A 26,493-nucleotide genomic window follows, 5' to 3' on the forward strand; every position below is an offset into this window, starting at 1 on the left:
ATCCGAGTCATCCCAGGAAGATGCGGATTCACGTACCTAACCTCTAATGAGGGAGAAAAGGTACCAATTTCAATTAAATCTCACTTGTACACACAAGCAGAAAAAACATTCAGTCACACAGAAAGAATTGTGAACGCAGTGCAAATTGCATTAGCAAATGAACGAGAACTAGCACACGGCAAATGGATTAATATCCTTACAGCGGAATCCGCCTTCGAAGCGCTATTCAGCCCAGTAAACCTGCCTACAGTGTCACTGGATCCGAAATGGATACAGTGTATAGATTCTCTAGGAGCGGAAGATGTGAAATACTATTTCGCCCCGCAATTTGTAGAACTGAATGATTTAGAATATGAAGAAGAATATCCTCTGCTAATCGAAATTCTGCCTCTCCCACTGTACGCCTGTATAATCTATACAGATAGCTTTGTACAGCATTTCAACGTAGAGAAAAAATCCTACGATGCAGCATGTGCGATCATTAAATGTCGTTGGCTGTGCGGTAAATTCAGACCGAAAGTAACAAAAACTGAATCAGTAAGAAACTGTTCGGTTCAGAGAACTGAAATCAGATCTTTAAAGATGGCGCTCGAAAATGCAGGACGCGAATTCCCCACACTTATCGTGTGCGATTCTCATTTTTGCGTCAATTCTTACAACAATAAACTGCAGAGTTGGATCGAAAACGACTACAAAGATGACACAGGTGCCACAATAAAGCATAAAATGCTCTGGAAACAGGTAGCTCTTTTACACAAAGAACTACAAAAGACTCACGTGATTCACGCACAGAGTCTTCAACGTGATGGCGTTCACATTGCAGGGAATTCATTGGCTAATACAGCCACAGCGGAAGCAACTAAACCGGCTTCCGTAGCCACAAAAAAGCGTACAGATAAATACATAGACGGGGAAACCATGCTGGCAGTAGGAACGACTGTAAAAGGCGACTGTGCAGCACTACCCGTGAACTATCCACTCAATTATGCATACATAATCGATGCAAACTCCGTTCCTTTTGCTCGAATCCCTGGAGTGGGGGACAGAGTAATTCCAAACAGGAGCAGGAGGGGCTTCCTCTTACTGGAAGCACACATGGGGTTGGGTCTGAAACACCAAACAATCAAAGCCTCTCTGAAAGAATTACAATCAGAGTACTGGTGGCCAGGAATGAGTATAGATATTCAATGTTTTGCTCAAAATTGTGAAAACTGCAACAGAGATCGCAGTAATGAACAGGCCAGTGTAGTTTCAGGATCCCTTCTAGACAGCATAAGGCGGTCTATCTGCGCAATCAAAGAAGAGAAGCGCGTCCCAGTGTACACCATTAAGACGAAAAGCACTTAAAGAATGAGGCCTCCAGCGCTCGGCTGACGCTAGAACGGTTATAAAAGATTTGCGAGTCCATATCGGCATATACGCAATTACCACGTTCCATTCTGACCAAGGGTCCTGCTTTCAGCTCTCGAGCCTATAAGGAGGCCATGGCTGGCATGGGAATTGGGTTGCGGTATTCTTGTCCGTCATACCCCGGAAGGGAATAGTGTGGTAGAAAGAAAAAAACGGGACATAAAGCAATCTATAACAGCGAAGGTATTAGGTTCAGGCGCTGGGTGGGTCAAACATTTAATAAGTGTCCAGACTAGTCTTAATAACATGCCAAGAAATTCTCTAAAAGGTTTCAGCCCATACGAACTATTGTTCGGAATTAGAATGCTTATTCAGGACCTCGATAGTCAGATGTCAGTGGTACAAGAAAAAGCAACAAATTTTGACATCAAAGATCGTTTGGCTGTCTTACAGGAACTGAATGAAACAAGAAAATCCTTAAGCAACATAAAGTTAAAGCAACAGCCAAGTACCACTGACGAGGCACCACCAGCAACAGCCCCAGCAAGGCCTGTCTGGATTCCAAAGATTGGGGATCTAGTCAGAGAAAAGATCGCGGTTAAGAAGGAATTTGGGCCTTCTTACAGAAAAGCAGTACCTGTCTTGGCAGTCACCGGAACAAGATCAGTTGTGCTACCGCCCCTTGCTGGTAAAAAGGAGAACAGAGTCGTGTCCATCGACCTGGTAAAACCACAAGCATGTGGCCTATAATCAACAGTAGGCCCAGTGGACTCCCAAGAAACAACAGAATACCCAAACTTGCAACAATCCAAGAGGTTCAAACTGAAAGACTCATCACATTCGATCAGCCTGCAGTGCACAATGAAGGACTATGCAATAATGCCATGGAACTCGTGCCTCTTGAAACACAGATTGAAACAGTTCGTCAAGAAACAACACCAGTCTACACTAATGTGGCATCAGAAAGTGCTACGGAGAGACAGATTGAAAGAACAATCCCATCAATTGACAGAACTGCCTCTGGTTATTTCATCAACTTCGACAACTTCTCTGAAGATCAAAACGACCCCGAAGTGATGCCAGAAACAAAAAAGTATTCTAAAGAAAATACAACAGGACTCCTTCAACAAATCAAAGAATTATATCTGGATTCACCGTTGATTGAGCATTGGATAATTTCAGGGGTATTCATACTCCTACTCTGCCTAATTTTAGTTTTAATTTTAGGAAAGTTCATTACAATTGAATGGACACAGCAAGTCAGAACATCAACCTAGTCCTGAAACCACACAGATCATCCCACGTGAAGAAAAGAGAACTGTCAACAGTAAATGTCACAGCTATACCAATACCTGGTGGGGTAGTATGGGAGAAAACAGACTATGAGATATATGGTCCGGTCGAAATCCTGAAGTATCCTCATCAACTAAAGGTTTCCTTAAGTGACTTTGTGACACCTAGTACATTCTCTGATGTTTGGGACTTTAACAGTATTAATGACATGATGTCTGATTTAGTAATGTCAGCTAGATTCACAGATCATGATTATTTACAAGGTTCATCTAGTTATGAGCAGTTATTCTGTTACACCCACTATGGGGATCATTACTTGCATAAATCTGCACAGCCTAGAAATGTTTTTATGTATAATCAATGGGAACATTGTGCTACACCACCTAAAAGCAGTTCTAAAGCATTTTTTGAGAAATTCAAATACTTCTCAGGGTTTAACACAAGTAATGCAGAAACGTTTTATTATAAACTGTTAGATAAAACAGGAATGAAAACAATGCTGACAAATTCTAAATTGATATATTCAGAAGCATTTTATGACAAAATGATGACATTTGGTTTTGATTATTGGAAAAATAATATTGAAACGAAAACAATTTGGGGTACAAAAGATTGGCAGGTGCAAGGCATTGAAGCACTATTTAGAACCTGCATGATACAAGAACAAATGTTGTTTTTGAATGACACAGTACACCAAACATCTTGTCTTGGCCTAGCTAAGAACAAAGACCTTAAAACACCGTCTATTCCGAAGCCAATACCTGAAAATATAACTGCAGATATTGAGTTAGACGTTTCACAAGTTTTACATTTCAACAGAACACATCCTGATTGGAAAACGTGGTTAATCTGGCCTACAGACACAAATAGCTGTCAAGATAGATTCCTGAACAAAACACAGGGTTTAAAAATGACCAGATTAGACTTGAGATACTCCCAGAGACAACATCCAGGGATTATAACAACATACAGTGTAGGGAAGCTCTGCCTTGAATGGCTAACAACATCCACACTGGCTGAAATTAAGCAACACTTGTCTTTACTAAAAGAGGGTGCTGATTTGCTCGATTTCATTCTTGGACCACGCAAACAGCGTCAAAAGCGTTTCATAGCGACCAGCATCTATGCTGCTTACAACGAGGCTTGGAAAGTCAAACAAATTGAAACTGCTGAAAAAATACGAGAAATTGATCGTATTAATTTGGAGAAATCACTTTCTGTAGTAGACAATGGGTTAATGACTCTGTCTTCCAGAATACATTCGTTGGACAATATTGTATCCTCTGCCTTTGATGTGATAGACAGAGATTTGCTAATGTTACAACATGGCCAATCTCAATTACGTTCTATTATAGAATTAGGCTGGACGCTGCAAAATCTTCGTTCAGGCTATGTGCCTTGGCGTTTAATCAACACAACGTCATTATTTTCCAGTTTTAACCTTACTGATAAACAGATCAGTTTGGCACAGAAAGGAGCAGACTATACAATCCTGAGCATCGAAAAACTCGAGAGATTACCATTGACAATGTCAGAGAGTCCTGTCATTGAATGGATAATACACGGAATTATCACAATTCCGATAACAACTTTCCGATTTAAAAAGTGCCTTGAATACATACCTGCTGGCCAGTATGAACAATTGGGTAAAGGATATGTAAAATCTGAATGGAAATTACCATACACTCATTCTTGCTATAGTGACAGCGACAAAAATGTATTTCTTAGTGGTGACAACTGTAAACATTCACTAAGCGGTATACTTTTGTGTCAGGGTATTAATTTACACGGAGCATGTGATGGAAATTCTAACAACCTTTCATGCCACCAGCTAGTCACACCTGCAACTCAGATAGAGCCCTTCTTTATGCAACTTTCGAACGGGAGTTACATTCTTAGAACGGATCACAGATGTTGTGGCCTCGTGCCAGGGAAAAGTTATCTAGTAGAAGTAACATCCATGGTCAAATGCTGTATGCAAGCATTGTTTCCGAGTGGGCCTGCAGACACAGTGACTCCCATCTGGCCTCGTCTGAATCTCTATTCTATACGAATTGATACATTAAGCAAAATGAAATCTGTACTTTTACAGACAACAGTGCCTATAACTTCATCAAAAGAGACGTATGATCTTCTAGTTGCAAGGACAGCTACTGAAGCATTTCGTAGAAATGTTAAGCCAACTCCTTAACATGTCTAGTGCAACAAGCATCCCAGGCATATTTAAGATTGTCATTACGGGACTGCTAACACCCTTCCAGGCAATTTTGGGAATCGTTCCTAATTTTGTACACTCTGTTTTAGGCGGAATACCATTATTTTTGGGACTTGTAGCAGGGATTTTATTTTTGACCCTCCTGCTTCGTTATGGCAAGCCGAAACTCAGACATAGCTCCCATGGGAATGGAAGAGACAATCCTAGCAATGCGCTACCGGGACAGGATAACTAACGTCCTCGGATTGGCCAGGCTGAGAGATCTAAACATGACCTGGTTCCTTTCATTCAGACCTATATGGCAGAACTGTATCTTACCGGTACTAAGATGTATGCTTTGCGGAGATGAATGCGTGTTGGACATCTGTCTTTCACTTCCATCAGCAGTACCAATGGACGTCGATACTTTGCTCAGTCCAATAACGGCTCACGCATTGTGTTGTCCCCAGCGGCTACCAATCCTGATGATGGCATTTGTGGAGACTCCTGTGCTACGACTAGGTGGTAACAGTGGAGCAAGCGACAAAAGCAGCATCACCCAGGTACAGCCATCTGTGAGCATTGCTGCTCCTGAATACGATGACAGCAATCATTCTCACACCTGCCAAGTTACAACGCTATCTAATTTGGTTGAATTGTCACCTGATTTTGTAGACCAATTTTTTGAGAGCCTGTCTGATACGATGTTCTCACCCGTACAGAAACAATAACTTTTAAGAAGCTTTCCGACACACAGCGTTCCCATGAACTCTGAATTCGGCCTTCAGTTTTGATCAACAAAAACTGCAAAAAGCTTTGGAACTCTATTTCCCCGTTCAAGCATTAATTTTTTTGAATTGGACACTTTTAATATTAACCATTTTTTGGCACGAACAATTCTTTGCTTAACGTAAAAACTATTCCTAGAGAACAGAAGCTTCACACTTCTATTTCTAAACACATCTAGAGACATAACAACATTACATCAGCCTCTAGCACACATGTTATTACAATGCATTTTTATGTGATGATTTATCTTGCTTTTCTTCTGTCAGAGATACTGTGTAATTCTTTTTGCATAATCGTTCATTGATTTCATATGCAATAATTTTTTGAATGATTACTATGCTTTAAAAAACGTACAGTACCTAAATTTCATGTATTACAAGTACGCCTATTTCGAATGCATTTATGTATTTTGGGGTGGGCAATGTTACACATGCATCTAATTGCTTTAGTTTTAGTAATTTTGATGGACATTAACCCGTGGAGTGGGTGTTGCGTGTTTATCTAGGTTCCTGATCGATACTGTGACCTTATGCCCCTATTCGGCTATAAATCCATTTATTCCCTATATTGGCATCACCGTTCAAGTGCGATTTTCAGAAAAGTCATCTCTGGCCTCACACGAACAGAGCCACATTCCAAGTAGTTCCCTCTGCCACTTCCTTTGCGACCAATTAGTGCAATGACAGAGCAGAAGTCACTATCTGATATTGCTAGATAACACTCCGAGTTCTTCAACAAGATAAAAACTCAGCAAGCCTGGAAATCCCCGCTTGCTATGTTTTGATTAGTAATGGAACTCTAATGAGCAACTGATAACTATCACTTCCTAGTGACATCTTTAATTGACGTCTTATGTCCAGCAAACTTGCGTCAAACCCGGCACCTGTCAGGTATAAATATTACCAACGTTGCCTTAAGCAATGCCTGTTGTACGAGCTGCTGACGCTAGCTGTCTGCAAGACCCCGTGTTGGTGAAGCTAGCACCCTGTCGCTGCAGCCTGCTGTCCCTTGGTGGTGAAGCTACTGATACCATTATCGCTGCTAAAGCGCGAACGATGGTGCAGTACGCTTAGGAGTTGAACAGCCGTCCCTCTGCGAAGACATCCAGCAGATTCCAGCTGCCCGCGGACGCTGTCCCCCCTCCTTCCTCGACGCGCTGAAGAAGAGCCGCTGCCTTTCTCCTGCAGAGAAATCCAGCTCCGGCGTTTCCGGTCTACCCTCGCGGGTGACTGGGATATCGAGAGTGACCCCTGAAGGAGATACCAATCCTCCATCATTCTATTCGGAGGTATGGTGTTGACTGCACCCTTAGACGAGAATTCTTGAAACAAACCTTGGCAAAACCAACTTAACTTAAAGCTACTTACTTACTCCCCTTTCACGTGTTAGGCTTAGGTCAGGCACACTGGGGTAGGCTTAGTTAGAAGCACCAGTTGAGTATGTTAGCCTAATGTATATATGACTGTATATATGTTTTATTACTTTTAAACTATTGTATGGCTAAGAAACCATATCAATGCTTTTACAGTTCTATTTCGCAATACTTATCTTACTGTACGTACTTTTTATAATAACAATTCTTGCAATTGTGGCAATACATTTCTCTTGTACGAGAAGAAAGACTGTTCAATAAATGTTCACCTTTATTGACAAACGCCCGTCTCTCTATTCTCTACATCTTGTGAAAGTAAACTGCACTAGACTGACTGAGTGAAATACATGTCTATTGTTTCACACGACCCTAGAGATTGACCCTTGATCTGAGGAGCAAAGTTGTCATGTTGCACGGTTATTGGAAAACTGAATCCCTTCTTGTCTGTGCCAAGGAAGCTGATCACTTCCTATGCAGAGAAGAAAGTTTCCAGTGACCTCTGAGCTAGTTGGTAACACACCCAATTAAGTTTAGCATAGTCAGTGGAGGCCTGGAATATAAGCAGTTCCACGTCGATACTACTGTTTATGTTATTCCAATGCGCAGGGCCTAGTGGGAAACTAGGAACTACACTACAAGGTCAACCTCCGCTCATACATCACTAAACAACAATAGAGCTGGTTATGCGGGACGGCAATCACTTTCTTAAATAGGGCTGGTGTTTGTGGGGATCCACCTCTACCCAACAGCTGGTCTGAACAATTTACCAGTCTAATCCAGTCGTAAATGCCTGCTATCTTAAATTTTTCATAGGTGTAAGTCTTGTCAGTCAACTCATTACAACAATACCCTTAGCTAAAGGAGGTGTATAAAAAAACACAGAAAAATATGTGTGACGATGAAAAGGTCCCTCATATGCGCTACACCAGAGGAGCTACTGGCATGTTCTCACCAGCTTGCCCACGTTTCTCATCATTGGTAACCTTCTCACCTATAGAAAAGAAAATGTGTCCAGTTTAAAGATAAGAGGTGAAAATAGTGATATGTGTATTAACAAAGAAAAAGACCCTGTAATGTGCAGGAGATAAAATATATCTCTAATTAAAAATTGGGTTAAGACTCACACATATGACGTAACCCTTTTATTCAAAATTGTGAGCTTACTCAAAAGTAAAAACCAACTGCATGTCACAAACCAATTCAAGATGGGCCAACATGTGTCATTGCCTATTCTTTGTTGCAGCAATTTCGTCAGGGCTCGAGGTCGACAATCACCTCACTGGACATCTGACTTTGTACACGGAGTGACTGACAAACACAAATTGTTTTAATTAAAATCATAATGAAACCTTATTAAATATACTTCCCAGAGTGAAACAGTTCCACAAATCTCACACTGTAGTGTTATGTATAGCCTTTTATTTTGTAAATCTGAAAGCTAAGAAACAAACCCTAGTCTATATTTTAAAACAACAGTTGGTACATGGGCAACAGGGCAATTAAGAGGGTTAAAAAGTTCAGTGGCTGTGGATTTTGCACTGTCCTTTACGTCTTTGTTTTTTGAAGCAAAGGAGGGGTTTTCTAAAAAGAATTCCTTGGAATATTATGTAGTCATTCAAGAATAAGACCTATCCACTGCTTAATTTGAGACAGTGGGTTCAGGTGCACAGCACTGGCACTTAATCATCAACACGGGCGTTTTTCATGAGCACCAGTTATGGGCAAATTCATTTATGGGGAGATCAAGCTGTTTGCCCAGAACCACACGATGTTGAGCTGACGCCGAGACTCGAACCTGGTTCCTCAGTTCCGAAGTCAGCAGCACTGGCCATTATGCCACATCCTCTTCCCAATTTCTTGGTGAATATATGGATCTGTTTTAAGCTGTGCTAACAGGAGAAATGAGCTGGTGCAAGCTGCCTCCTGACGACAGCCCTAGCACATCTTTTTTTTGCAAGTTAACCTCTGGACCGATCACTTGTATTGAAAAAGCAACAGAATGAAATTTGACATTTCTTAATTGCTTTATTCTGTAAAGTGCCTGCTTTTGCATTCCTTTTAAGCTCCAAGAATCCATGGGTGTTGAATCCCATGAGATAGTACAATTTTACTTATTATTGATAATGTTTCATTATTATATATGGAAGGATTCTGATGTAACTTTACCAATACCCAACCAATGGTGTGTTAAGACATTTAAAATATAAATTCGGTTTTAAGAATTGGTGGACAACAGTAACATTTAATAGGTGTTCTTGAAATACATTTTAACATGAATATTAGAAATTGAAAGAGGTCTTGACAATGTTTATAGTTTTATAAAATCATTATATAAAACAAATTTAGTGAGTTGAGTGTGAAATTATTCTATGTTTGTATAATATCCATAGCTGTTCAAAATTTGAGCTAAAGAAATTCCTATAATCAAACAACAGTAACTAGCAGCTATGCAATGGATGCATTTCATTTTGTTTCTAAGATAAAAAAAGAATGCTACAGGTCTGACACAATATCTCAGAAGCTGGGAATATGTACAATAAAGAAGACAATATTCATATTGAATGCTTTTAATAGTTTATGACTGCAGGATTTAAAAAAGTTGACATGGTGAAAAATGCATTCCTTATCTTCTAGTTTAGAAAATATATGCATTAGGCACCATATCACTATTGTGCTTAAAGAAATTAGAGTACTTCAGTCTGATGTTATCTAAATATTAGCAATAAACATTAATTAAACATTTTGACATCATAAATCAGTGCAGCTTTTCAAAAACAACAAGGTATTTAGAGTATTGCATGAGTTAAGGAACTTCTCTGATCACAACTATGTTATTAGAGGAGAGTTCCATATCTACCTGTACGAGTTCAATGGCACGTGAAACTCCTCTTCTGGCTTTGCAACTCCAATGGGTTCCAACAGCTTCATATTCAAGACAAATTTGTAAATTTTAAAAGGGACCGCAAAATGATTCTTGATCTGTTAAAGAAATGTTAATATGTTAATGGTGTACATAAAAAAAATATTACTAAGAATCTCATATATATATATACCCATATATATCTATAAATATATATTCCTCAAAAAACAAAACAAAAGAATAAAGTGACATTATAGTTAGGTGAAAATATCAGTTAAAACATGCGGTTTCAAAAGTACGAAACCACTGAAATATACCAGTTATATGTATCTCAAGTAACTATAACTTGGGACCGAAGGTAACTATAACGTGTGTAATTCTACTCTGCCCCCTTATGTCTTATTTTGGATTTTTTCTAGGACTATGGACTGTCTCCCAAGTCCTAAGATGGCTGCCGCCGCATCTTTGTTATTGTGGTGGCAAGCCAATCAGATCCCACCATGAGGTCTGTTGGTCCTGCGGATCCTCCGCGGCGTATTATATACAAAGTTTCTGAGCATTAATTTCTCATGAGCTACTGACTGATTTACACTAAATCACATAAAGCGGTCTTTCTGGACTAGGATCTAGCTGTCTGCCAAATTTGGTGTAAATCCGTTCAGCGGTTTGGAATGTAGCGGTCTCTAAAGCTCCTATGGAACAAATTAATGGGAAAAAACGCATTTTAGAACATCCACTTTTTCTCAACCCCCTCTCGAAGGATCACCCCAAAACTTTCCAGTGAAGAGCTGGGGGAATATTTTGGGGGAAAAGTTTTGTGAAGATTTGTCACACTTTTGAAAGAAACATACTGGGCCTCACAACCCCGTGAATTCAGTTTTTTGCACGCAGAGGTCCTATTCACAGAACAACCTACATAGACGAGGACCAGGCCAGCAGCACAAGTTCAACCCTGCATGCTCAGGGCTGGTAAAAATGACTAACGCAGCAGCAAATTTATCATCAACTTAAAGTTTATAGGCTGTGCTGAGCCATTGGATGTAGGGAATTAGTGCCTACTCAGGTCAAAAGGGACCCTGACCCTTGAGCCACGTAGAGCAATGAACACATCTCGCTACAAAACCCTTGAAAGACCAGAGTAAAGAATCATGATTTAATCAAGGTGTTGTGCTGAGAAAAAATTGGTGACCAGATTTATCATACATAATGAGCAGATATTAATATTAGCGTATATTTATATAATTTAGAATATTATGTAGCACTACCATGTCACCACATCAGATTTGAAAGGAATAAGAATAGTCAAGTGTGGTAATGTGTACTGCATGAGTATTGGCACCAGTTCATTCCAGAACTGTCAAGGGGTTCTTACAATTTTTGGCCTTGAAAGTCAGACCAGTGGCGGTGCTTGATCGGGTGGCTGAGCAGTCTTTACACGTACCAGCCTATTCAATAAACCGCTACTCAGTTCATTTTTGGGGGACATCCATTTATGTGTGCGTACATCTTTTTAACACCGCGACAGAATTGTAAAGGACATGAGGCCGTGAAAGACAGCTCCGCATCTGGAAAAATGGTATAGAGTGAACGTCTCATACTCATTATCAAGAGGCTGCTCTAAGTTGCTGTTGTATTATACCTTGCATTGTATTTTCCTTTGAATGTACTTTGGAGCGTGGAGCAGAGCGAGGCATGGGAAGCTCTTGCTGTTCCTTCACAGGTTCCTGTCCAGGCCATCAGTCGCTACCGGTGTCCTGGAGGGAAGCCGTGCTGCCTGGCTCTCGCCTGTTTCTCGTTTGCTCTTTCTACAATAAATCTTTGGATACATACTTAGTTTCACTACATCTTCACCAACACCATTATGATTGGTTTAAAACTGCTGGGACTATCATTTTTTTATTATTGTGAAAACACCTTATCTTTGCCGTAGGTCACTTTAGCTGCGCATGGAACAAGGTGATTAGGGACCTCACGAAGTGGAACAAGTTATGGCACAGCAAAGTTTCACGGTTAGTCCTCCACATTCATTTTGGGCAACTGGATTCCAACCAAGTATGAAATCATTGGAATGGAAGGATTACTTTGTGAATTATATTGAAGCAGTGGATGAGGCTAGTAAGATGAAGCCTGATAAGAAGAAAAGACTCTTTCTCCATTCTTTGGGGCCTATCGGATTGAAAACGTATTCTTGTATGCCCAAAATTATAAGCGGTGAAAGTAGTAATGTATTTGAGTCAGCCTTAAAAACCTTGATTAGTACTTTGCCCCTAAAGTCTGTATTGGTGATGAACGTCACATGTTTTTCTAAAGGAAACCGAACAAAGAGGAACTTGTAGATGAGTGGGTGGATGATCCAAAAAAATTTGCTATTTACTGTAAATTTGGGGGTCTACATGACGACTTAATACGCGACCAGTTAGTCATGCATAATAACAATTCTACTATCCAAGATCGCTTATGGGTCAACGGGGATGCACCATCGTAAAATGTTGTAGCTATTTTGAGGAAGGCTGAAATGCCTGTGAGATGTGCCACTGTGATTAAAGAATCTGAAAAAGATTCTGGGGGAAGTCTTCAAAGTAAAGAACACAAGTAGATACCAATACCAACATACCATGGGACGTGGTCAAACTCAACCACAGAGTAACTTGTGGAGAGAGAGAAAACCGATAGAAAGAAGGTGTTACTGCTGTGATAGCAAGGAACACTTGGCCTATAGAAAATATTGACCTGCAGTTAGGAAGGAATGTAGAATTTGTGGTTTGGTTGGTCATTTTAGCAAAATGTGCCGGAGGAGAAATAGTAATGTTAAAAAAATGTGTGAGATGAAGAGGATGGTGCTGATGGGGATAAAGAAAATGAGAGTAGTTGTGTAAAATGTTTGCAGGGAATCTTTGTTCTAAATGTCATTGACAATTCACTGATAGGAAAGCCTGTAGGTGAGATATCTATGGGAGGAGTGTCAGTCAACATGTTTGCTGATTCTGGTTCACCCTATACTACTGTAAATGAAGCTGGATGGAAAGAAAATTTGTTAAAAAAATTGGGCACCAGCTATAACCCACAGAGGTTAACCCGGTAGGTTTCACCGGTGAAAAGATCAATATGTTAGGCATCAGATGGCTTGGTCCATCAGTGCTTGGCTGGATGGACCAAAAGAAATTTCATATCATCCTTGACCCTAACAGCGAAGAAAAAGTTCTTGTAATTGATGAAACCAGTAAGTTGGAAGATGTCTTGGTCAAAACATTTGCAGCAGTTTTTGGGAAAAAGTTAGGGGCACTCAAGGGGTTTGAATACAATATTGTACTTAAGAAGGATGCTGAGCCTAAGGTCCAAAAAGCAAGGCCTATTCCTATGTTGAGAAGGGATGAAGTTAATAAAGAGTCAGAGGGTTTGATGGCAAAAGCTGTGATCGAGGAAGTGGAGAGTTCGGAGTGGATTTCTCCAAGGGTGGTAGGGCCCAAAAGCAATGGAAAAATCTGTTTATGCGTTGACTTGCGCCACCTAAAGAACAAGTTACTTACCTTCGGTTACACTTTTTCTGGTGGATACAGTATCTGCCTGTGGATTCTTCACCTTGTGAATACCCCCCTGCGTCAGCAATGTTCGAAAAATTATTGTGTAGCACGCCGGCGTGGACGACGTCATAGGAGCACGGCAATGCACGCGACTCCGACTGGCGTCACTGACTCCTTATTAAGCCTACGTCGGCGTGATGACATCAGTTCCACCCTTTTTCTGTGCTTTCGAGGCACCCGGACGGACCAATGACAGTAGATATATACATATACATTGTACAGAGTCCATAATAACCAAGAAAATACACATAGTATGAAGACCATGCAACACAACATATATACAAAATATATATAAATAAATACATTTAAACATTGCCATAAACTCAGATATAGAAGAGTGGACAATTGGGAGGCGGGTGGGTCAGTGAGGAATCCACAGGCAGATACTGTATCCACCAGAAAAAGCGTTACTGAAGGTAAGTAACTTGTTCTTCTGATGGATACATCTGCCAGTGGATTCCTAGCCTTGTGAATAGATTCCACTGTAGTCCCCACTCCCGGAGGAGGGTGTCCACTCTCCTATACCAGAAATTCCTGGAGGACTGAACGCTCAAAATGGCCGTCCCTCCTCACTTCGGTATCCAAGCAGTAATGCTTCGCGAAAGTGTGGAGGGAGGCCCAAGTTGCCTCACTACAAATATCCTCTACAGGAACACCCCTAGACAAAGCAGATGTTGATGACTTTGCTCGAGTAGAGTGAGCTCTTATACCTTCTGGAGGCTCCTTACCCGCAAGGGAGTAGCAGATCTTGAGGCATAGCATAATCCATCTTGAAAGTGTGCGCTTGTGCACAGCTCTTCCTTTTCTGCAGCCAGCAAATCCAACAAAGAGCTGGTCATCCACTCGATAGTCTTTTGTACTATCAAGATAAAAGCTCACCGCCCTCTTAGGGTCCAGGCGATGAAGTCTCTCCTCCTCCTTGGAAGGGTGAGGTGGAGGATAGAAGGTAGGGAGGGTAATAGACTGTCCTAGATGGAAGGGAGTTACCACCTTAGGCAGAAAAGCAGCCCTGGTCCTGAGAACCATTCGTTCAGCATAGATGGTTAAAAATGGGGGCTTTGAACTAAGAGCCTGAAGCTCACTTTCCCTCCTTGCCGAGGTAATCGCAAGTCTTAAGACCGTCTTAAAAGATAAAAGTCTCATAAAAGGTTCGAAAGGAGAACCCATCGGAAAAGTAAGCACCAAATTCAAGTCCCATTGAGGCACAATAAAGGGAGTAGGAGGAAATTTATTTGGTAGACCCTTTAGAAACCTCAAAACAACAAGAGATTTAAACAAGGACGGCTGATCTGGCAGACAGATAAATGCCGACAAGGCAGAAAGATAACCTTTGACTGTAGCTACAGCAAACCATTGCTGAGCTAGGAAAAGAGCAAACTGAGGTATATCAGACAAACGAGCCTTCAAAGGGTCAATGGATTTATCTCCACACCAAGTAACAAATTTAGACCATCTGTAAGAATAGATTGCCTTAGTGGAGTCACGCCTAGCTGACAGAATGACATCCACCACATCAGGTGGGAGAGAAAAGGAATTCAGGTTGCCCCTTTCAATCTCCAGGCATGAAGGTGTAAGGTCTGGAGGTGGGGGTGTAGAACCTGCCCCTCCATCTAAGAGAGGAGATCTGCCTTGAGAGGGAGACGGAGCCGCGGGCACGAGGAGAGGTGGAAAAGATCTGTGTACCACACCCTTCCTGGCCAATCCGGGGCGATCAGTATGATTTGGGCCCGGTCTTGGCGAATCTTCCTCAAAACCCAAGGAATCAAGGGAATGGGAGGAAATGCGTAAAGGAGTCGTGAGTCCCAACTCAACAGAAACGCATCCCCCAAAGCTACCTGCATCGGATACTGGAGACTGCAGAATGACGGGCAGTGAGCATTCCACCTTAGGAGTTCCCCACGTCTGAAAGATGTGATGAACTACCTCCAGATGAAGCCTCCACTCGTGGTCGGCTGAGAACTGCCGACTGAGACTGTGTGCACGTACGTTCAGAACTCCGGCCACATGATTTGTCAGCAGACAAATTCGATGGTCCTGAACCCAGAACCAGAGACGCAGAGCCTCTCTGCAGAGACACTGCGACCCTACTCCTCCCTGCTTGTTGACATACCACATCACGGTGGTGTTGTCCGTCAGGACTTGAACCGGCCGACCGCGAAGGGAAGGGAGGAAGGCCTGGCGCGCCAGACGTATGGCCCTCAATTCTAGAAGGTTGATATAAAGCAACCTCTCCTCCGGAGACTAAAGACCCTTGATCTCCATATCCCCCAAATGAGCACCTCACCGTAGGGTGGATGCATCCGTTATCACCGTGGCCACCGATAGAGGCAGATGAAAGGGCTTTCCTTGAGACAGATTGCCTTCCATGCTCCACCAAGACAGATCCACTGCAGTTTTTCTGGAGATCCGGATTGACTCCCTGTTCTGATACCACTGCCTGCGGAGACACCACTGGAGTGGCTTCATGTGCCAGTGTGCATGGTTGACCAACAGAATGCAGGAAGCCATCAGACCGAGCGGACGAAGGACCTTCAGGACTGGAACGACCGCTCCATTGTAAAATAAAGGAATCATTTCCTGTATGTCGAGAATCCTTTGAGGTGGAGGGAATGTGTCCAGCACAGCACCTATGAACAGGTTTCGCTGGGAGGGACCAGGTGAGACTTGGGCACATTTATTGAAAAACCCAACCTGTACAACAACTGAGTTGTCTCTTGCAGATGATGGAGCACTTTCTCTGGAGAGTCTGCTTTGATCAGCCAATCGTCCACATAAGGGAATACTGGAATCCCTGATCTTCTGAGATGTGCCGCCACCACAGCCATCACCTTGGTGAAGACTCGAGGCGCAGTAGTAAGTCCAAACGGAAGGACCGCAAACTGGTAATGTTGGAATCCCACCGTGAAACTGAGATACTTTCTATGCGACTTCAGGATGGGGATGTGGAAATACGCATCCTGCAAGTCGATCGACACCATCCAGTCTTCTTCCAGCAGCGCTTGAAGAACCTGAGCAAGGGTGAGCATCTTGAACTTCTCCTGTTTCAGGTAAAGGTTCAAGATCCTGAGATCTAGGATTGGACTAAATCTGCCATCCTTCTTGGGAATCAGAAAATACCGGGAGTAGCATCCCTGACCCCTCTCCTGCTCCGGAACCACCTCTATTGCACCCTTTCTTAACAGTGCCAGGACTTCATCCTGTAGAAGCAGTAGGTGGTCCTCCGTGCAAAAACCTTGGCAAGGAGGGAATTTGGGGGAAATTCCCGAAAGGGAAGAGCATACCCATTCTCTACGAGATTGAGAACCCAAAGATCTGATGTAACCGATTCCCAATCCCGCAGAAAATAGGTAAGCCAGCCCCCCACAGGACCCACATGATCTGGAATGGCGGATCTAGGGCTGCTTTGCTGTTGTAGGAGGGGGATGTGTAGAAGTGGAGGAAGTGGAGGAGGAGGAAGCCTGGCGTCCACGAGGACAAGCTCTTTGTCTGCCCCTGTATGACCTGTAAAAGGGATTTTGCTGCTGCTGCTGCTGCTGTGCCTGCTTATTGGGACGAAAAAAAGATCTTCCAAATCCCCTGTATCTCTTGTTCACAGAGCCTCTAGTCTGCAAACCCAAAGACCTACCCGTTGGCCTGCTGTCTTTGAACCTTTCCAATGCAGCATCAGCTTTTTTACCGAAAAAGCCTGAGCCATCAAAGGGCAAATCCATTAAAGCAGCCTGAACATCTTAGAGAACTCGGAAGTCTTCAGCCAGGCAGCTCTGCTAGTGGCAATCGAAGATCCCATGACTCTAGCCACTAAATCTGCTGTGTCCATACCGCTCTGTATGACCTGCCGAGCAGCAGCCTGCGTGTCAGACACCACTTCATTAACATTTTTCCTGTCCCCCTCAGGAAGCTTAGGAGACAACTGTTCAACAGTATCCATCAAGGTATGGATATAACGACCCAGTAAACAAGTTGCAATTGTAGATTTTAGCCAAGCTGCCTGATGCATACTTTGTTTGCAGATTTGTCCTGCTTTTTTTTTTGGAATCCTTATCACCAGGTACCTGGGGAAAAGCACCTACAGATTTTTTAGAGCAGGCAGCTTGTACTACTAAACTCTCTGGTAAGGGATGAGTAGACAAAAAGTCAGGGTCACCAGAAGCCAATTCTATAATGCCTTGCAACGTCCTTAGAAACTGCAGGAGAGGTAAGAGGTCTACCCCATACCTCCAAGATGGGATCAGTCAAGGCATCAGTAAATGTAAGCATAGGCTCAACCACAGATGATGGAGAATGGAGGACTTCAGTCAGAATGTTCGACTTATACTCAGCAGATGGCAATGTCAAATGTAGCAGTTCTGCAGCCTTTTTAATTACCACATGGTAGGGAGCCACATCTTTAGAAGGAGCATCAGACACCGTGGCAAACTCCCAATCAGGAGACAGTTCTAGACCACTTGCGTCTCGCACATCATCAAAATAATCCTCCTGTTCTTGAAGCTCACCTTCTTCAATTTCAGCATCGCTATAACTCTGCTCCTTCAAAAGGCGCTGTGCTTCACGCCTCGACCTCTCTCTTCGAGTCGACGTTGTCTGATCCGGTATCGACTCCAAAGGCGCCGGAGCCGGCGTCGAACGTGGAGCTGGAGCCGGCGTCGAACATGGAGCTGGAGCCGGCATTGAACTTCGAGTTGGATCTCGAGGTCGGTCCGGAGCCGGTGAAGCCGCAAAAGGGGTTGATGACTTCGGCGGCGCCGAAAGATGCCAAGATAGAGCCGGAGCCAGCAGAAAAGGCGCGGAGCATAAACTTGGGGAACCCATGGGACCAGCTGGTGATCCAGAGGGGTACATGGCTCTCGCATAAACACCATACGTGGCGTTTAAAAAATGCGAAGGATCCTGACCAGGACCTGGAAAAGGAGGATACAAACGCACAGGCTGCTCCTGAGGAGGCTGCACCGGAATCGACTCCTCTTGTTCCTCGGGTTGGTGTACCCGATTCGTCGAGCCTCGAGGAACAGTAACCTCTTCCTCTTCATGTTCAGAAGACTGAGACGGATCCAGGGACGGATTAGACACTGGAGCCGGTGAATGCTCCTGCAACTCCAAAGGCAAGGCCTCACCTTCAGGACTCAGATCAGGAGAGGGAGATACCATGTCCTTACGATGCCTTCTAGAGGACGCCTTCGAATCCGACTTCGTTTTCGAATCCAATTCTTTTCCAGAATGGTGCCTTGAACCATGCTTCCTTCTCTTATGCTTTTTCTTTGATGATCTGGAAACATGTCCCGAAGTCGACTTCGAAGCCGACCTCGACCGGGACCTCGACCTTGACCTGGACTTCGGGCGTCTCGATCTCGACCTCTTCCTGGCCTCCTTACCCTTTAATTTAGCAATAAGGAGTTTCGCCTCACGTTCAGGAAGAGCCTTCGGATTAATCTTGAAGCAGGATCGACAACCCTGGACGTCGTGATCCGAACCCAGGCACCATGGACAGTCCTCATGCGGATCTGTGATGGACATCATCTTTCCGCATGCAACACACGGTTTAAACCCAGTCTTCTTCAACGACATCACGACATAAGACAGTGACACCGAAAAGATACAGAAAACTCTCAATAGTAACAAAGTTACTACCAACACAACAGAAGATCCCACGAAACCGTTAGTGTCGACGACGTGGAAAAAAGGGAACTGATGTCATCACGCCGACGTAGGCCTGATAAGGAGTCAGTGACGTTCGTCTGAGTCAATGACGTCAGTCGGAGTCGCGCGCGATGTCGCGCTCCTATGACGTCGTCCACGCCGGCGTGCTACAAAAGAATTTTCCGAACGTTGCTGACGCAGGGGGATATTCACAAGGTGAGGAATCCACTGGCAGATATATCCATCAGAATAATAACATTGTTATTGAGAAATTTCCCCTGCCCAAGATAAATGAAATTGTTTCATCACTCAGGGGGGAGACATGGTTTTCCATCATTGACTTATCGGCAGCTTACCACCAGGTCATACTCACGCCGGAGTCCAGAAAGCTCACTGCTTTCAGTACTCCATTTGGCTGTTACCAATTCAGGTGCATGCCATTCAGAATTGCCTCAGCTGCTGCGGTTTTTCAGCGGTTGATCCATAGACTATTCGGCAAAATGAGGGGCATGAGTTTCTTTCAAGATTTCCACACCCCTTTAGACTGGTCTATCAACATACAATGGATAAAAAGACATTTTTCACATACAAAAAAAAAAAGTTTCTCGGGGTAGGAAATTTAAAATGGTAGACCGTAATATGGAGCTGAATGTTCCTAGAATCACATTACCTGCAGAGGAGATCGGATGGTGATGACTTTATCCCCTTCTGTGGCATCAATCTGAGTAAGAACGGAGTCAGTGTATGCTGCCATCGGGTTTCGAACATTGTAAAGGCGCCGTCCTGGTTTGGCAACAGGAATGTTGGCCACCTCTGTGTAACCATGAGGCACTATGCAAAGGTATAATAACACAATACATCAGAGCACTGCTATGTACATTAATGCATCAAATTCCGAAATAAGCTAATTTGGTATGCAGTCCTTTGTGCTGGCTTATCAAGAGGACTTTATTTTGAAAATATTAACATAGTGTCCGCATCAGATCTTGTCTCAAACAGTTTGTAAAGATATTGGATATAGATTACTGGCAGAGAATGATAACTACTTAAGTCATGTTGCAAAATTCATGTTAACTTTATTCTCATTCATGAGAATGATTACAACTGCCACGTGCCACTAAACAGGACCTACTCCTCTATTTAAAGATCTAATTTAGTCCTGATTTATACATGTGAATGTTGTGTTGCATTTTTGAATTTGCGTGCTGTAGATAATCTTGTAGGGTAATTGTGGGAGCTATTATTAAATTATGTTGATTCCAGAGATTTTTTATTTCATATTTAGTTTAATAAAATTACATCAACGTATTATTTAATAAAAGACAAAGTGTTCTATAAGTATGCAGCAGTTTCAAAGTTTCAAAGAATTAATTACTTCTTCTGATATTTGGAAAATGGCCCTTTAGTAATTCATCTCTAAGTAATCAGTAAAGGCAGAAGGGGGCAAGAGATCTTAGCAATTTACACATTGATTACAAATACCTTAGATACATATTTTACATTAAACAGCGGTCTGTTCAACTGTTTGAAGTGAAAAAGACACGCCACAAGATAATATTTATATGCTTGTCTCTGTATAATAAAACAGGCATTTAATTATCTGAAGCAGTAAGCCTTCAGCGGGTTGAACACAAAGTTATAAAGCATAAAAAGGAGCAGCACAAATCTCATTTAAAAAAGGAAGAGATGACTCAATCACAAAAGTGGCTATATCTTGTCTGGGTATGTGCAGAACCAGGAAAGGCAGACCCCCCTAACCCATATGAAGCAAATGGCTCGATCCCAATGGCTTCTTCCCACATACCAGTTTCAAAAGTCAAAAGTTTAGGCAACCACTTTGGGTAAGACAAGATACACAACCAAATACACAGACCACACAGTTTAGTGACTCCAAGTTTCATGTTGTGAAAAACTGGGTGCTCGTTGGGGGGTGTGTGAGCCTTTCTTAAGCAGTTGCCACAAACCTTGTCAAAGTGAACTAGAAAAAGTCACTGAATTAACCTGTTCTTAACCCTCTAGTAGAAGCAATAAAGTTAGAACAAAGCACAAATTTTGAAAAAGAGAGTAAAATGTAATCAATTATTTGACACCAAAACTACAAACATCCAACCAGTAGGAACAGATCTGACATTTCAAAGTTTTAGGGTTACTAAAGCACCTAAAATCACAAAGCGCCAACTGTGGTTATCCGGGACCAGGACAAAGTCACATGTTCAGGCTGACCAGAATGGAGTGTGGGTCGGATACAGAGACCAGGTTAGCCTGGCTGAAAAACGTACCTTCTAAAGACCAGCAAGTAGAGTCCAGTTCGCGTGAGGGACACCACTAAGAGCAGGCCGTGTGTTGTGGTTGGTCAGCACTGTTTAGCTAAAATCCTGTCAGGCGTCTCGAACAGTTATTACAGGATCTTCGTGTTGGGGGTCACCTTCGGCAGTCATTGCTGGAGGTCGCTGTAGCATAGACAGCCCATTTCACCAGAGCTTTGCAGTGGTGATCGGCATAGGCAGCAAGATCTTGGCATGAACAGACATGTTCACAGTCACAAGGCGTCCAATACTTCAGGATTTCTCCTTTCCTTCTAGGAGGAGCTCAACTGATGCAACACCTTAGGCCCAGGACCTGGAAATCACCTCTTGGTGATCAGGAACTCAGACCAACAGAGGCTAGCAGGGTACATGCATGTCAAGCCGCATATCCAATTTGGACACTGCAGCAGTTTCAGGAGCATGTTATGTCCCTGTAGATAAGAACAGGAGTCCAACTAAAAAGCCCTTGGAGTCACTCAGGCAGCCTGAGATGAAGGATTTAAGTCCAGTCTTCCTTCTCATTCAGCAGGACAGGCCTCGGACAGCAGGGTAGCCCACTGGCAGTGGGGCTATGTTTCTTCTGTGGTATTCACAGGTGCAAGAGTGTACTCAAGAGTGGGTCTGAGGGTTCCCTTTTTGATACCCGGTGGCCACTTTGAAGTGAAAGACACTTCTGGAGTCTTCCCCTTACAGATGTGTCTGACATTTCCAGTTGGGTGGTAGATCCAAGTAGATTTCGGAACTTTCACTCACAGAAATGTGCAGAAAAGGAGCTTGAGGTCTACAGGCTATTCTTGGTAGGAAAATATAGTGGGATCCATGTGGTGTCTAGATTTCAGAAATGTTTGGGGTTAGTAGATTTCCCTGGATGGGTGCTAAGCCGGCTTAAATAATGCAGCTACCCCCATCGCCATTGCCATTGCCATGATGGGTTAATTTTCAAATTGAAAACTTTATCTACTCGTTGCATTTTGGTACCTATTGTGTCACAAGGGACAAGCAAAGTCACGCACATGAGATACTATTTTTATTGGGAGAAACGTAGAAACTCTTTGTAGTAGGATTTTTTGGGCAAAGGATTCGAGAATATTACTTACAAAATGTGAGGAAATTCATGATCTTAGTCAAGGTTTGAAATTTTCAAAGAATTGTAGGTAAAAAATATAGCGAGATCCAAGAAAGTTACATTACACTAGACTCTCCTGGATTTGAGATATACTTGATTTTAGCAGGTCTCCCTGGGTGGTAGCTGAAGTAGGGCCTAAATATCACAGCTCCCTACTTAGCCAAAATAGGTCAACTGTAATGCAAAAACTTGATGCGCTCACATCATTTGTTAGGGCTTTTGATTTAATGGGAAATCGGCCCGGCCACACAAGTTTGTTACAATTTTTCAACACAGAATAGTCAGGGCTCGAGTCGGGGTACCACGAGGGTGGACGACGTCCCCCCACTTATTTTACCGGGTGGACGCCATCCCCCCTGCCCAAAAGCTGTGAAGAAGAAACTTTCATACACAGCCCTTCGATGCAATGTAATACATTTACACATCCCAAGAGAGCCGTCGGAGTTTCTGGCACCCGCACTGTACGTACCCGCCCCCTCCCCAAGGGGGGGGTCAATCTGCGTGTTTTTGTTATGGGTCCCCTGGTCCGTAACTTACTTACATACCTATTCACACGAATCGATCACCAATCATCTGCAGGTGACTCTGAGGTCTACTGTAACACTTTGGCTATTTGAAGGTTGAAATGCGTGACATCAAGACTGATGGGAAACCATTTCTTTTCACTCGGAGACTCCACCAGTTTCTTTTCTAAGCGGTTACTAATTCCGATAGCGACCTTCACACCTGCGAGCGCTAAGAGGCGCTTTCAGCAGCAGTTAACACTTTATTGGCCGCCCAAGAGGGCTACACGTTTGCGCAAGTTACTTGTTCTGGAACTTGCAGGTTGTGAACAAACATAACATTGGTTGGGGGTTACATACATTAGACGCAAAGGGCAAAACAGAACAAAGTATTCGTTTTCTGTCACCACGGAAGGAAATACATTTGCCAGCCACAGCGCCACCGCACACATTCCATTCATGAGACTTGCCTTTACAAACATGTGCCCTTCGGCATTTTCTGGAGAAATGTTTTTCAAATGAACTCACTGGAATAAGACACCCAGATAAAAGCGATTTAGAAATAGAAACCACAAACTGTCTGCCCAGTATCTGGAGCAATGCAGCAATACAATGGCAATATTAGCCAACTTTGTCTTTAATTTAATTTTACCAACAGGTCGTTCTAAAATGTCCTAGGTCCAGGTGCGAGCTGTTCACCCAGTTCCTGCATTATCAGAATTGTAGCCCTAGCGATCTCGTTGTAAAATTGGACTATTACATGTCCTAAAATGCAAAGAGAAAACGTGGACTGGACCAGCTACTCGTGCATGGGCCTGGGTGACGTAAGAACCCTGCCTCTGCCAGTGACACTCCCCCCACGAATGGCTCATCCAATCACATAAAATAAAGTAAACTGCTTTATTATCAATGACGCTACATTTCACAGTGGGTTAATGGCGTGCCCCCTCCACCCCCTCAGGTGAAGCTGGACTCCCTGTCATGAGGTGACTGACTACCTTTCGTGACGTCACTTCCGGTGACACCACCTACCTTGGAGAGTCCCCCCACTTCTTTTTTTAGGACTTGAGCCCTGAGAATAGTAGAACATTTGTTACTATCAATTCAAGTTATCTCACTGTTTTAGCTTCCGAATGTAAACAAGAACACAAGAAAGAAAAGAAAAAGGCTCCCTGGATCACAAGATAGTATGAGTAACTCCAAATTCAGAGTTGGTCAAATAATAACTATTCCTAAACTCAGTAAGAAGGTAACATTGTAAAAAATATGCCTATGTCTTTTCATACCTATTTTTCACTCCCTAGATTTTACTCGAAAGAACTAATACATGGTCATTCCACAATAAAATATCATTATAAAAAGCAGCTCAATGTGTAGCCTCTGTTTCTGGATAATCCCCAAATGCTATATATTTGTGCAATCTGAAGGGTGTGGAAGACAAAATGGTATATTACTTGGGCAAATTGACCACGGGGGCAAAAAATTACAGATGAAAACGTTGTCTCCTATTACTATTTTTTCCTACTTATTGTCATTACGTTTTTACTTCCATGATTAGTTTCCTTAGGAAAAACACAACCAATCTACAACAATTATCCCTTGCTGAATTTGAAATGTTATCTACTTCTCAGAAATGTAAGCCCAAAGGAAGAAGGATAGGGGCCTGTGAGGTGCACCAAGCTAAAAGTCTCTCTCACAAGCAAGAATTTTTTATATGCAAGGATGCCAGTCAGCAAACACAAAATAATTGGACACGTGCAGTGGATTGATAATGTGTATGACTCCTTACAGTAAAGGTAGCTCTGCTCTCCAAGGAATGTCCAGCAGGATGGTCAAACAGTGAGCTCCCGATGGTCTAGGAACCACACATTCCTCACTCAATCATAATCACATCTGTGCTCTATATCCTCAAATGTTATAGCATTCTTAAACAGGTCTGCCACCCCAAGGAATGAATAGTGGAGAGGGAAAAATAGTCTATCCAGAATGTATGTTTAAATGAACATGAACTTGGAACTGTCTTATGCAACAGTGTGCATTTGTCACTCCCTAAGTAGTAACGGGGCCAATAAAAAAGTTAAAAAAAGAATAAAAAACTGATGCAAAGCACATTCAACTTGCTCAGAGCGTGCATGTGCCAACAAGAGGGGAAGCAGACAGTGAGGCTGCATGATCAGAGGGTGACGACAGCCGACTCATCGCCTCTGCAATGATGGACAATAAAAACGTCACCCCTTTCATCACCACAGTGCATAGCTATTCTGCGATCTATTAACCCCTTGACCGCGGCCGGAATTCTGCACCTGTGCGACAGATTCCGATCGCGGGCGTGGTCATGTTGGCTCCCGGCCGTCATCAGCACACGCCCACCGTGATGCATGACGGACGGGAGCTGTCATCAGCACGCAAGGGGTTAAGCTCAGTGGACTGCCTACCAGAGAAGGTTGAGCAAATAACTGTAAGCTCTAGAAAACGGATGTGACATCTCTTTTCGTGAGTGCTCGATAAGCTAATGGCAAATGTCCCTTAAACAGGCAAACACATACCAAGAAATCACAATTGCATGTAGTTTGAAGACTAGCTGGGTGTAAGGGCTCCCATACTAAAGGTTTACGTCCATATGCTCACTATATTATTATTTATTATTATTATTATTATTATTATTATTATTATTTATATGGTGCACAAATCATCCCCGGGGGATCTCTCGGCACCCGGCAGCAGCAGACAGCAGTATAGAACAATTAATGCACTAGTATAGCCACGTTTTTAGTCTTTTCTTGAAATCTGCGAATGTGGAACAGTTCCGAAGATCTACTGGCAGTGCATTCCAATTTTTCAGGGCAACATAGGAGAAAGCACGTCCACCCATCCTGACCTTTTTAAATCTAGGTATTTGGAGAAGCTTCTAGCCACTGGATCTTAAGTGGCGGAATGGAATGTGCCATGTTACTTTTTCCCTTAAGTAGGCTGGTCCTGGCCCCACCAGAGCTTTGAAGGCCAGATACAGGAGTTTAAAAATTGCTCTTTTCCTCATGGGAAGCCAATGCAGCTTGTTCTGTAATGGGGCAGAGGGGGTGCGTGCAGGTTTATTAAGAGCTAAACGGGCCGCCGTATTTTGCACAACTTGCAGTTTGGAGAACAAGTCTTCCCTTATTCCTACCAACAGGGCATTTCCATAATCGAGCCTGCTGACTACAAGTGCTTGTAGAAGGACCTTTCTGGAAGAGAGTGGAATCCAGGGAAAGATCTTCTTCAGCATGCAAGTTAGCCCAAAGCATTTACCCGATAAGGTTTTCACATGCTCTTCCGTGTAAAATTTAGAGTCGATTAGCACACCCAAATTTTTCCCAATTTTTGGGCCGAGGAGCTTGTCCCAGTTCCTCCGACCACCAGTCTTTGGTCCATATCTGTTCGGCTTTGCCGAACAGTAAAATCTCAGTTTTATTTGAGTTCAATTGAAGGAAGTTCTGTTTCATCCATAC

The 26,493-nt window shown here is 43.0% G+C and overlaps 1 protein-coding gene across 1 annotated transcript in view; it reads right to left on the reverse strand.

Annotated features, from left to right (window-relative positions):
- The window catches only part of VPS13C (vacuolar protein sorting 13 homolog C), a 2,437,235-nt gene that overhangs the window by 915,368 nt on the left and 1,495,374 nt on the right, over nucleotides 1-26,493 (reverse strand). Inside the window, exons 58-59 of the mRNA XM_086955811.1 lie at nucleotides 19,744-19,904; nucleotides 9,856-9,977 (exon numbers count right to left, since the gene is read on the reverse strand). Of these exons, the coding sequence (XP_086811937.1) occupies nucleotides 9,856-9,977; nucleotides 19,744-19,904 (283 nt within the window). The remainder of the gene's footprint in view (nucleotides 1-9,855; nucleotides 9,978-19,743; nucleotides 19,905-26,493) is intronic.

This window comes from Lissotriton vulgaris, chromosome 2_1 (assembly GCF_964263255.1).
Source record: "Lissotriton vulgaris chromosome 2_1, aLisVul1.2, whole genome shotgun sequence".
Lineage (NCBI taxonomy): Eukaryota > Metazoa > Chordata > Amphibia > Caudata > Salamandridae > Lissotriton > Lissotriton vulgaris.